The 14,019-nt window shown below is 41.3% G+C and overlaps 1 protein-coding gene across 1 annotated transcript; it reads left to right on the forward strand.

Moving 5' to 3' along the window:
• Positions 1-11,657: 11,657 nt before the first annotated feature.
• On the forward strand, positions 11,658-13,042 carry LOC106013016 (zinc finger BED domain-containing protein 1; the record flags this gene model as incomplete). Its single annotated transcript, XM_013087606.2, is given in 1 exon segment — positions 11,658-13,042. A coding segment is annotated over 1 exon segment (789 nt). The 5' UTR covers positions 11,658-12,198.
• Between the last annotated feature and the right edge of the window lie 977 nt (positions 13,043-14,019).

Genomic DNA, 14,019 nt, shown 5'->3' on the forward strand with positions numbered 1-14,019 from the left:
GAGAGAGAGAGAGAGAGAGAGAGAGAGAGAGAGAGAGAGAGAGAGAGAGAGAGAGACCATGGGCCAGAACATGCGCAGAAATCCCCTCGGGCCAGAAGCGTCAGGCTAATCGACCGAAATCGTTCGTGTAGCAAAACGCTAGCCGACGCCGATTGAGTTTTGAGCGACTGGCCACTCTAAAAAGAACCCTACATGATCGGGATTCGATCCCATGCTCATTATAAAGAAATATTGAAAATCTTCAAACGCAGACACGCTGTCCACTCGGCCATCAGAACTTCCGACGGAGAATGGTAGATTAAGCTTTATAACTTTAAATATATACTATACTAGTTGGGCCCCCTTTCGATGAAAGGAATGATCGGTTCATTAACATCTACTGAAAGTCATTGGTAAAAAAAGAAAGCATGAGGCTAGGTCAATATGGGTCGTACACTTAAAATAGTGCTCAGTATTGCGCGACAAATTCGCAATAGTATCGAACGGATGTACGACTTGAAATAAACAAACTTGACAGATTTGCTAAAATTACAGAGACAGAAGCGTCGGCCTTCAAAAGCGATCGGCGAAATAAAGAAATTTAGCTTTCTGCAGAAAAACTGTCTCAAAACTGAAAAAAAAAATACGAAGGGCGTCATGATCTGGAGGATGTTTTAAAAGAATATTTTGGCGAAAACCGCATGTCGATCGATGCAGCCATTAAAAAGCCTTTTGAATAGCAAAATTCGGCCACCACAAATTGAAATAGATAATACAAGCTGGGGCCGCTTTCGATGAAAGGAATGATCGGTGCATTAACATCAACTGAAAGTCATTGGCCTATTAATAATTATATTTCCACTCTACTGGAATGGAGCAATAAATATTGAGAGATGCAAAAAATCAGAAGTAGAAGGTCTAGATATATACTCTCAAAACAAAATGCGCCTCGCGAAATATCACTTCCGCAACGGATTTTCTCAAATTACAGAGACAGAAGCGTCGACCAAAAAAGCAATCGGTGAAATAAATAAATTTGGCTTTTTGCAGCAAAACTGTCACAAAACTGAAAAAACGAAGGGCGTCACGATCTGGAGAATATTTTAAAGAATCTTTTGGCGAAAACCGTATGTCGATCGATACAGCCATAAAAAAAGCCTTTTGAATAGCAACATTCGGCCACCGTAAATAGATAATAGAAGATATATATTAACTTTATATACCAAGAAAGGCCACGCAACATAGCTCTAGTTCTTTTACAACGGAAAAAGTCGGAAACATGGTGGGGGGGGGGGGGGGGGGGGGGGGGCTTTCAATGAAGCGGCGGGCATCTTGAAGAAGAAAAAAATGGATGCGGGAACCCGGAACCCGTGTGAACTGGTGAATGGCGCATGCGCATCGCAAATAATTTCCCTTGTCTCCGTAGCCTAGTTGTCTCCCTAGACACTTCCTAATTAGTTTTCCCTGTTTTTCATGGACGTTATTATAATGTATATAGCGCCTTACTTGGGCCACTCTGGGATGGGCTGTGTACAATTTATAAAAGGATATTATCATTTTCATAAATCACCATTAAGGCTTCGCTCAGAGTTGATGACTTGGACAGTATACAATGGAAAAGAGGGAAGGCGGAAAGGGTGGGCGGCGAAAGCTACGCAAAAGAGGCAGAGATGGCGTAGAATGAGCTCAGGCCAAGGACCTTAGAACAAACGTTACTGCATGTAAAATAACCTCCTTGCCTTAGGTAGGCTGAGATGGCTTGGTCAGGACAGAGATATAATATAATATACATGTAAATGAAAAGGGAAGAAAGAAACTCTTTTATTGTTTGTTAAATCTTTTTGCTGCTCCATGCCATGTTTCCACTGAAATGGTGGGTAATCTACCTGATACGGTTTTTTTTCACACGAGGGTCTCAAGTTTAGTTTTAGCGGAAAGAGTTTTACAGCACTTGCAACACAATAAGGTCACATAAGTGTCGAAGATTAGAAGTGTAACAAACACAAAAAAGAAGGAGGAGAGATCAGGATGATAGATGTTTGATAGGAAAGAAGGAGCAAACCTCAAAAGAGCACCCGCCAAACACCCACGTGTTAAGGATTAAAGGTGATGTTACTGTAGTGTGACATATAAACAAAAAATGAGAGAAAAGTCTGATAAGGACGGTAGATGTCTGATAGGAAAGATGGAGAAAACCACACCAGAGCACCCACCAACCACCCATCACGAGGGGTCTGGGATCTATAGATAATAAATTAATAATACTATTGTATATCGTCAGGCTAATAATAGTCTTTTTGACCCAAGTCAGGCTAATTTCAAAATACAACTAATGAACCACTGGATCCCTTGACGTCTGCTTACGGTAATATTTATATAGTGACGCAAAATTAAAGAAAAATAACCAACATTCTTATTGATGGAACACAGCTCCAACAAGTAGAGGAAATTAATAAATATGGGGTTTTGGGAAGCATCTTCACACAAGATGGGCTTATGGACAAAGAAAGAGAGTTCAGTATCGAAAAGTACTCAGTATTTATTAAGGTTCGAACGAAGGAAAGTAATTCAAGTGCATATCTGCATAGCATGAAAAAAGAAAGGGAGTAGGAAACCCGTGTACCCGACACCAAAATTTTAATACCCGGGTAGCCGGTTTTGAGCTCTGTACCCAGGAACTCACTCAGCCCTAATAAGTAATAATATTTGTGGGGCGTGCTGACAAAATGAGCTACTTCTATAGGATTTTAGTCGTATGGAAATTGATACATCAACTTTTTAGGTGGAGTTTGTACAAAATGTTGGTATGGAATACATAATAAAAGACACGGTAGACGAACAAAATGGCATCAACTGCAAATCTATAAATCAGACCCCAGCGTTGATTTTCGGTCGATATCTCCATTCTTGGATCGCGAGAAGTAACTCATTCGTCAGCACACCTCATGAGTCACATTGACAAAAATCCAAGATCTAAAATAGCCCTTGAGGACAGGAAAAGCTCACAATCTCGAGTAGCATGCTATGTTGTGAATATTTTATTGCCCTCTATACACACTGAAACGTTATATTTATATATGAAGAGTAGAACCTCCCAATGTAAATAAATACAATGTAGTATCCATCTCCAGCAGAGAGAATTCTCAAACAGATTTTTAAAAAGATGAAACACACATAAGTCTTCTGTGTGCATGTACCATAAGACTGACTCCACAATGTTGACTCCATTTAGTTGTTTTAAGAACATTTTCTTACAGCTATAACAACACAGTGTTGCACAGATTAAAAACCTGTCTGGTCTAAACAGTTAAGGCCACTACACATGTACCGCAGCTCAAGTCAAATCTTAAAAAGGCGGAGTGTACATGATGTACTGACATCTGACAATGAAGTGTGTTCTTTACAGCACATCGTGATACAGAGGCCAAACTTGTACTTGTACTGAACCCCTTCAGTGAATGCATTTGTGGGAATTGAATTTTAAAAAATCTCTTTAATTATATGAAAAAATACAAATTCTGCTCGATTCAGGCCTTAAAATAGAGTCACTTGTGAAAAAAATTTAATCAGATGTTTTTATGTGCAGTAAAACATTTTGAAGATATTGGCAGTGACAAGACAAGCCGGCTACGCCTTTGACGTCACACAAAGGCTGTCGTCGACGGAACGTGTACATGTAGTCAGAAAATCCAAGCATGTTGAAACCGCCGGTTCGGCCTCCCGGTTTAACTTTTTACTAGCAGTTTTTCATCCACATCTGCGGTTCTGTCGCCAGGTTTGCCGTTCCATTCAGAACAGGCAGTTTGGTACGCACTTGATGTGTAGCCGCCTGTAGTGTTACTATAGTTAGTAAGGTTAAATGTCTATCTGCAAAAGGACCGCTGGGAGTGGGAGATATGCAAAGAGTATCCATACCCCCCCAAAAAAAGCATGTGATGTATAACTCGTTACACTGTAAGACAAAATGACAAAACAAACATGGTTCTTTACTTTACTTTATTGAAGTGCATTTTCCTGATTAAACATTCTCTTAAACCATTTGACACATAGAGAGAACTCACAACAGCATTCATTTATTTTCCACAGTAGATATAGTAGTAACACAAAAACCTTTATTCCTGGTCATAAGGCTACCTACTGTCATGAGTGTACATCAATAGCTTGGACTTGAAATGGTGAAATGGTATGAGTTTAACGCCCCTATCAACACTATTAGGTTATTTAAGAGGCGGGGCCTCCTAATTTAACGTCCGTCTCCGATAGGACCGAGCCAAGTGGGAAGTTCGTGTAAAGTGCCTTTAGCTTGGACTTAATTGGCCAACTATGTTTTATCGCATCATCAAGGCCGTAACGTGACCTTCTTGAAAGTGAAAGTAATAGGGGGTGCCCATATACGCGATCGGATCGAGTCAGGTCGGGTCGGTCCCATTGGGTAGTCGGGACTACCCAAATTGAGGGCGCAAAGCGACCATCGTGGCACAAACTGATCTTTTACTTCCTTCAAGGTCGTCGGGTACAATCGCGGCGGGGGTGCAATGTGCACTGAAACCACAAGAAAGCGACCCGACCCGATGGCGTATGTGGGCACCCCCTTTAATTTACTTTAAAGAACAACTTCCGTTACTCCTCATTCTCACAGAGGTCTCGTGTTTGTGAGCACGTTTCATAATTATCCGTCAAACTTAGCCAAGAACGCAACATCGTGTCAGAAGTGCAAAAGTAACGTCTGGTTCCCCATTGTAATTGGCAGGAAGGCTTTACAACATTGCCTTTACTGTAATCGCAATTACCATTGTTCACATTTCTATTTGGGCAGCGCATCCGCCCAGGGTACCGTGAGAGAGAGCGCACTCTTCCCTGCTGAACGCGATTCACATCAGAGGAACGAGGAACAATATCACCAAAGACCTTGTAAACACGGTCTTTGGCACAACTACGGTGGGGGCGGAGAGATGGCGGGACAACAAGCGTGGGACTCACGCTCGCCAAGTGGCGTTGATATGACAGTATATGACACTGTTCTGTTTCAGTTTTAGTTTTAGTTTTAGTTTTCCGCGAGCGCTCGCGTACTCGTGATTCTTTGAAGCGGACTGAATCGCCACTCTCACTCTCAGATTCGGCGAGCACGATTCAGCTCTAATTTCCGGGAATCGTACCGCAGTGCGCGTACTCCCCAGATTTGCTTTGTCGGCACAAACCAAAGTTGGTCATGTTCGTCGCCGGTGACCAGATGGGCGGTTGTGAAGGATTATAATGAAATAAATAGAATGTCAAGACTAAGGCCCCAATTACACAGGATAAGGCACGCTGTGCCGAGGAGCACTGACGGAAATGGTTATAGTAAAACACAGTGACTGTTTGAAATGGAGGCTAATAATTGTCGTAAAGCCGTCATGTGGTCACACAAGGGATGTAGGCCAAAGTTTACGACAAAGAGCACGGTCCCAAGGCGGCTTCACGGAAAATGAACATATCGCGCTTTCCTCTTTTCTTGGAAAAGCACGCTCTGCGTTAAAATGGATGATTCGAGTGAACGTTCGTCTCTTTTGCCTCCAGTTGAAGAAGACATTGATGAAGGATCAGAAGACCGAAACATCTCTCCGATTAGGTTTGTTAGAGAAAAATCGTTTTTATATACACTAAAAACGACAAAAGGTATAGTGATCGAAACCTGACAGAGAAAACATGGACACAAATAGTGTTGGAACTTGGCCTGACAAAATAATTTTTCATCATCGTTCTTCGTATTTCCAAAGAGCGTACATGTATGATACTTGCCAACTTTTTGCCTGTTCAAATAAATCCTCCTTGTTTTCCTATCTGTTTTGCTCTCCCGTTTTTTCCACAACCACAACCCCAACACCATAGGATCCATTGCTAGATTGGTACAGGCCTAGACGGTCAGAGAGTAGTAAGAACGTATAGGTACAGGCATATCTGTCACCTGCACGGCTTGTGCGGAAACGAACACTGACCATTTCCACTCAAGCCGTACCGTGCTGGGGTTATGAGGTCAAATTATTCAATTACACAGCACAAGCTGTCGAACCGCGGGACAGAGGTACAGAATATACCGGCACATACCGCCCGAAGAGAGACGGTACGGTAAGGCACGGGAAAACACGGTTTGGCTTATCCTGTGTAATTGGGGTCTGTAATCACCAGAGGAACTTAGTAGTTTCTCAGACTCCCATAGCGGCAGCCTCGCAGAGAGATGAAGAATGTGGTCACAAGAAATGAGACTATTGATCTCAACATGGCAAAAGAAACCGAAGACAAATGCTCAGCATTTTTGTATGTTATTGGTAGATCTGGAAGTGAATTCTTCAAGACAGAAATGAAGTACATTGGAGACATATACTCACGGAATCTGGAGTAAAAAGAGGATCCATCAAAGGCGACAGCCATAAAAAACATGCCTGCACCAAAAAAAAACAGGCAAGACCTGATGAGATCAATTTCTTGGCATGGTAACGTATCTGACCAAACACATTCCCGACATGTCAGGAAAAAACTGCGTCACTCCGTCAGCTGCTACAGAAAGAAGTAGAACGACAATGGTTGTCCCAGCACGAAAAAGCAGTGAGGGACGTAAAAGAGATCCTCTCCACAAGCTCAGTGCTGGCATTCTTTGATCCAAACAAGCCTGTGGCCGTGTCAACTGACGCATGTTAAGATGGACTAGGAGCACTTCTGCTCCAGGACAACAAACCAGTTGCCTTTGCATCCAGGAGTATGACCAGGGCAGAAGTAAATTATGCCATGATAAAGAAAGAGACACTGGCTACAGCGTTTGCCATGGAAAGGTTTCATCAGTACGTTTACGGCAGAAGAGTAACAGCGGAAACTGATCACAAACCTCTAGTCGTAATATAAAATAAGGCATACGACAAGTGCCCGGCAAGGAATCAATGATTTAGGCTCAGGCTCCAAGCATATGACGTTGATATTATAAATGGAAAAAAAAAAGAGGAAAGGACCAGGTGCTGTCAGACACTCTGTCCAGAGCCGTAGAGACACAAGCAAAACTGGAAATTCCGGAAAACGAAATGGATGCATTCGTTGACATGGTGATGCAACAAGCTGCAGTGTCACAAGAAAAGTTGGAAGAAATCAAACGTCTCTAGCTGGCAGCTGAGCAGTGTAAGCTACTTACAGACCTCATAATGAAAGGTTGGCCTGAAAACATCTCTAAAGTGCCCTTAGCAGCAAAGCCATTTTGGACCTTCAGGGAAGAACTAACAATTCACAAAAAGCTACTCCTCAAAGGACAACAAATTGTAATACCTGCGGCCTTGCAGAAAGAAATACTATCGAAAATTCACCAAGGAAAGGGTGAAAAATGGTGAAATGGTATAGGTTTAACGTCCCTATCAACACTATTAGGTTATTTAAGAAGCGGGACCTCCGAGTTTAACGTCCATCTCCGAAAGGACAGAGCCAAGTGCGAAATTCGAGTAAAGTGCCTTTTCCAAGGACACAGAGTCGGACCGAGCTAAGGCTCGAATCCCGAACCCGCAATCTCACGATTACGAGTCCGGTAGCAATCACCAAGGACACATGGGCATAGAGATGTCCAAGCAAAGAGCACGCCAAAGGGTGCACTGGCCTGGAATGTCTAGAGACATTGAAAGAGTAGTTACGACATCCCCGATATGTCTGAAACATAGAAAAACTCAACTAAGAGCATGAAGGTGATGTTCTAGTTTTCGAGAGAATTTTACAGCACTTGCAATACAAACAGGCCATATAGGTGCCAAAGATCAGAGGTGTTCTTCATACAAAGAAAAGACAGCGGAGAGTTAAGGATGATAAAATTAATGTTTGGATAGGTAGGGGAAAAAAGGAGAAAAACCACACCATAGTGCCCACCAACCACCCACTGGCCGACAGGAGTCAAAAAGTTACCAATCTGTAAAACATATAAATATAGGTGGAAGATAACACATCTTTTTACTATATCTATATCATCACAGAACTGTAATTTACAAAAATATAATGTCTTCCTTTTCACCCCACACCAAAACGCTTCATTTTTCAAAGTTTTAGTAGAGGTTTTACAGCACTCGCAAAACAGCATAAGGTCATATGAGCGCCACGGGGTGGATGTCAACAGAGAAGTCCTTGCAGGGAATCAGGCTTACTCTGCTCACCTCTTCAGCTTCAACAGCATAAAATCTGCTTTGACTATCATGACACCCGGGAAATAGCGGGTCACAAGAGTGTGACAAACATACAAAAGAAGTAGACAAAAAATTACGATAGCAAGGATGAAAAAAGAGAAAGCAGCAGTACCCTGTTGCAGTTCAGGCACAGCTATGAGCATGACATTGATAAATCAGCCCATTTACAATTCTACTGTGCATAAGACAAGAATATGTTAATGTCTCCCCTTTGGGAATACAAATCTTTAAACCATTTAGGTTGAACATAATACACATCTCTTTATTATATCATCATGAAACTGTATATAAATTTTAAAAAATATAATGCCTTCCTTTTTCGCCCCACACCAAAATGCTTGGTTTGATATATGTGTAACACATGTCAGGGAAATGAACAACATAGCTGCCAACGTTTAAAAAAAACCCACAACCCAAACAAACCAGACTCTACCCATGTCACAGGACCAGATGGTGAGCATTGGCCAAGTAACAACACCTTCCAAACCCTTCACACACACACACACACTTTTTTGCATCCATTAAATTCAAGCTGCTCTACTCATAGTAAACCTACAGCAAAAGGTATCTCCAAAGACGCGTATTTTTAGTGCAGTCCCGTGGGCAGTGTATAAGGACAGAATGGAAAGAAAAACATGCATGAGAGAAGCTATACATTCCTATAAATTTACAGGGGGATAAGAAAATAAGAACGAAAGTCCATTTCTTTTTTTTTTAAAATTGGATTAGCTTCCTTTGGGCTTTGAACAGAGTTACGTTTTTGGAATGTAAAAACACTCCTATGATTCATGAAGATTTAGTAGATTAAATTTAAAAAAACAAATAGAAAGATACCAATTAATCCTACGGCGTGTCATCTCTTGAGATACTTGTTAGTTGCTCTACATAATAAAAACAAGTAGATTTAGCAGTTAAATCACATTTTGGGGGTTCTAAAAAATCTACCCCTCAGATGGATGACGTTTTAGCAATGGTGGGCCAAATGACTTATATGGATTTCTGTTTTCATTATTATACCCAAATTTGGTCTGGAAAGTTCATAAATGTCGTTAGCATTGGCAAGTCCATGAGGAACAGTACCAGAAAACAGAACATTTGAATCTTCCCATCATACAAAAACAGACTTTCGTACTTAGACTCTGTATTTTCCCATGCAAAAGCTAAAACAGACTTTCGTACTCAGACCCTCAAAAACGTATGAACTACGTTTTTAATGTAGGCCTACTAGTTGGCAGTTATGGAAGAAGGCACATGCTAAAACTTAAACAATTAAAATTTTCCAGCAACGCCATTTCAAAGTCTGTTACATAGCACCACACGCAAGGCATAGAAAATATTTACATTATTGTGATGGGGGGCTCCAGTGACGAAGTGAGCAGTGAGTTCAGACGCAAGTAATGTCAAGCAAGTGTCCGTGGCACAAGGTTTAGATGGGTGGTCACCCACGGGGTGTGTCCTTGAGCAAGACACAACAACCCTAGCTCAAAATACAGGGTGCTGCACAATGGCCACCAGCAATGGCATGGTTGTAAACTGTTCTGTATTGGTGTAATGTTGTGTATTTATGTATTGGTGAATGTATTTAATTTATGTAGGTACTAATGTATTTGTGCATGCGCGTGTGTGTGTGTGTGTGTGTGTGTGTGTGTGTGTGTGTGTGTGTGTGTGTGTGTGTGTGGTGTGAGTGTGTGTGTGTGCCATTGTAAACCAAATTGCCCTTCTGGGATCAATAAAAGTGTAATTTATTAAAATCATGAGAAACCGATTACAGGTACATCTGATTGATCGTTTTACACACACACATCATAGATCATTTAGTAGGGGTCAGGCAGCTCCATAAGAGCTGGTCAGGTCCAGCCTAGACTGACTGAGTGGGATACACAACAGAAAAAAGAAAGACGAAGATAGTCTATAAATCACTTCCCCCATGAAGGAATCAAACTCATGACTTTAGTATGCAATGGTGACCAGCTTAACCCATTACAACACAGACACTCCCATGCAACAAAAAGTAACGCCAAATCAATTATAATCGTAAACTATGCAGACTCCACCGTTTTTTGACCACATGCTGGGAAGAATAAAATAAAACGAAAAAATAAAATAATTTAATTTAACCTGCCCCATGACAAATTTCCATCAAAAAATGCAAAAAAGAAGACCTTAGATCAAGAAAATCTTAAACTCCAAAACTTAAAACCTGGCTCGTGTTAAAAAGAAAAGCGATACACTGAAGCTCTGAACTAAGCTCTTGGACATGAACTCACGAATTTTTCTGAATAACATGACTAGGTACATATCAATATGAACATTTCTTATCCATCCGACCATGTACAAAAAAAATTCACATAAGTAATACTTACAACACATACCAGAAATTTATGATTACAAATGCACAGGTGGGTATATGAATAATGTACTGTACTGTAGGCCTACTGCAACATGCCAACGAGGCATGATAGAAGATTGGAAATACAGAGCACATACCTTAGAAAAGAATGAAACCATCACACAACCCAACTTCAATACCCTTAATTCAAGGTACTGCCTTGCAAATTCCACCTTATTGGAACTAGATGATTGAACATCGACTAATACCTATACTGTTTCTTTACTACCTTTGATTTGAAATTCAAAAAAAACAAACAATGCTTAAGCACAACTTGCCATTGGTTGGCAAATACATTCACACCACCATTGCACTCAGATCCGTTCCTTTAACCTCTAGGACAAAGTACAAACTCTCTACTTTAACAGACACCTGTCCGAGACAACCATCCTAACAAACAACTACTTCTCACTTCCCCTCTTGTGATTTTTAAAAATGTTATAAAGTCACTGTCCAAGATGTCCACCTCTGCTGAATGACTGGTTTAAAGTATATATATATGAGAAGGAGAATGAGGCAAAAAATTGAGTGCATAGAAAGATCTCTTTAATGATCCGAATAAGGGCATGTGCTAGTCTTTATAGTGGCATTCATTCTTCCTTTTTATTTGAATCATGAAATTCTGGGACAGATTCAGACCCCTCAAAAGTCATCATCTGCCTGTTAGGCCAAAAAACCCCGTTCTAACTTACATAATAGAGAGAAATCGACTACCAACTGAAAAATCAATTTTTGCCATTTTCTGATTCATTAACAAATTCTCTCTATGTTTCAACCATCCACGTGCTCAAGTCTTAGGTATTTATAGCACAAAAGTCGATTTTCCCAGTAGATGTGGGTGTTTGTTTTGCTTGATTCGGTCAAAATATGCATTGTATGGGTCATAGCAACCATGATCGCAAGACGAGTAAACTTGTAAGTGTTTGGTATCTTACGAAAGGTCTAATTTTGCCCTATTCGATTCCGTTTCAGCTCATGGCCCTTGGAACGAGGGGAGACCACTTTTCCCAAGTTCCCCCCCCCCCTCCTTCCATTCATTGTTGCACACTACCATGTAAGGAAGTCCCACGCAAAGGGTAAAATGTCAGCGAATTAAATTGCCGGAAAGCACTGTGACATCCTCAGTTTTTTAACTCCTGTGTAGTTACAGACAAGGTGGTGCAGCCTGGTGTGTTTTTCATCACTGCAGAGTTCAGTGAGATTCACCTTTGATATCTTCGTTTTGCGAAGAATTGAAATCCTTTGTTTTGGACACTGCTTGCTCTCATGACAACATCTCACACTGGAGTAAACATTGCACTGGAACTCCGAAACTCCGAACCATTTTTGCACATTGGGGTATCGAGCACACAATACGCTAAATCGTCACTGATATTGTATCCAACCTGGTGAAAGCTGTGTCAGACCTGGGATATCCTCACCTTCCATGTTTTGCGCATATGCTCAACGTTGCAGTGAAAGACGCAATTAGGCAGATGGCTGATGTGACAATGTTATTTTTTAAAAGTCAAAAGTATTGTAACAATCTTTCATTTAAGTTCACAAGCTACCCTGAAAATGGCCCAATTTCAAAAGCAGTAGGCCTACAAGTATCCAGAACAGAAATTGATTCAAGAAGTGGAGACAAGGTGGAATTCTTCCTTCTACATGCTGGAGCGTTACTGTGAACAACAGAAGATTGTAACAATGACACTTGGCTGGTTGAACAGATGCAGCATGACGCTGTCTGAAATGGAGAATAGAACTGCTGAAACAGCAGTAGTAGCACTGCGTTCGTTTGAGCAAGCCACGCCAGAAATGAGTGCCGATAAAATGACCACAGCATCTAAGCCAATCTCCATGACTAGAGGATTAAAAGAGTGTTTGGAGGGAATGGAAAAGTCTATTTTTGTGCAGAACCTAGAGGCTTCAGTCAGTCGGTTTCGCAATGTGGAAGAGAGACAAGTTCTGGGAGTAAGCACGCTGAGAGGTCCGAGACTGAAACACCTGTACTTCAGCAAGGAGTCAACCTGCAAAATGGCAAAGGCTCAAATTGTAAATGCCATGAGCTTCAGAGACAGAAAAACATCAACAACAAAGTCTGCATCTACAGTGCCCACCCAGGAGCCTTTGCAAGGGAATTCTGTTCCACCAGTGGCAAGAAGGGGGATTTGGGCTCGTTTTGACCAGGACGCACAGAAGAACAGGACTCAGACAAGCCAAGTCCTTGACCAACCACAAACTGAGCTCACCAGATACTTTCAAGAGCCTCTGATTGAGAGAGATAATGACTCTCTGAAGTGGTGGAAAGAGCAATGTGTTGCATTTCCTCTTATGAGAGATGTGGCACAACAATATCTTTGCATGCCTGCAACATCGGAGCTTTTCGATGTTTATTTTCAAAAGCAGGAGAGCAGGTGTCCCACAGAAGAATGGGTCTCTCTCGACACATCATAAACAAGGTCCTCTTTCTAAGCAAAAGTACAAAACACTAATTTCTATTCATCAGAGTATGTCAGAGAGTAACTACTTGATCGCTTATTTTCATATCCTTGTTTATGATCAGCAAACAGCAGCAGCAATGGCCACCATACACAAGAAAGGTATTTATATTTTACGTTCCAATACATTACGTTTACGATGTTTTTTTAATTCATGTTGTAATATGAGTTGAAAAGGACAAACAAAAAAACCCAACAACTATACCCCCCCCCCCCAAATACCTCAAACAAATAGAACAAAACAAATACCCCCCCCCCCCCACACACACACATCATAATAAAAGTGCATTCATCAACTCATTGAGCACTTGTGTTACAAGGCCTGTTGAGTGTGTGTGTGTGTGTGGGAGGGGGGGGGGGGGGGGAATGCGGGCGACGCAGATCGTAGCGCGAGATGCTCAGTCTCTGACCTCACCTCCTGGTGTCACTCCCAGTACCAATACTGGTACTAGCGGTTCTTGCCAGAACCGCCCAGCACTACAAAATTCCTGCGTGATATGCTTTAGAGATGTACGGTATTCCAAATCTTAAAAATATACTGAAAGTAAGAGGGTATTTTTCATATCATGTCTCCTCTTGTAGGGTAGAAAATCCCTTTGATAAACTTCTGATTAATGACACTAAAGATAGTATTCTGATTAGTTCCCTAAAGAATTAACTTGTCATGCCAAGGAGCTCTTTCCGGTTTCATCAGAGAGTAAAAAAGTTTGGCTAACAAAATCAGCTAACTGATTTCATATATATTGAAAATTTGCAGTAGTTTCAGTACAACAATAATCTCAATGTAGACAGCACATTTTATGATAATAATCCTTTATCATTACCATCGACACTGTGACTACCACAAGGAGACCGTTGAACATCTTCTTCTTCACTGCCCAAACCTGGCAGTTCTTCGACGCAGGCTCCTACACACACCTACAGACTTACAAAGCCTGCTCTACTCTGGCGTTGACCAGATGACAAGGACATGTGGTTACTTGAGGGA

Source organism: Aplysia californica, unplaced genomic scaffold, assembly GCF_000002075.1.
Source record: "Aplysia californica isolate F4 #8 unplaced genomic scaffold, AplCal3.0 scaffold00608, whole genome shotgun sequence".
Classification (NCBI taxonomy): Eukaryota; Metazoa; Mollusca; class Gastropoda; order Aplysiida; family Aplysiidae; genus Aplysia; species Aplysia californica.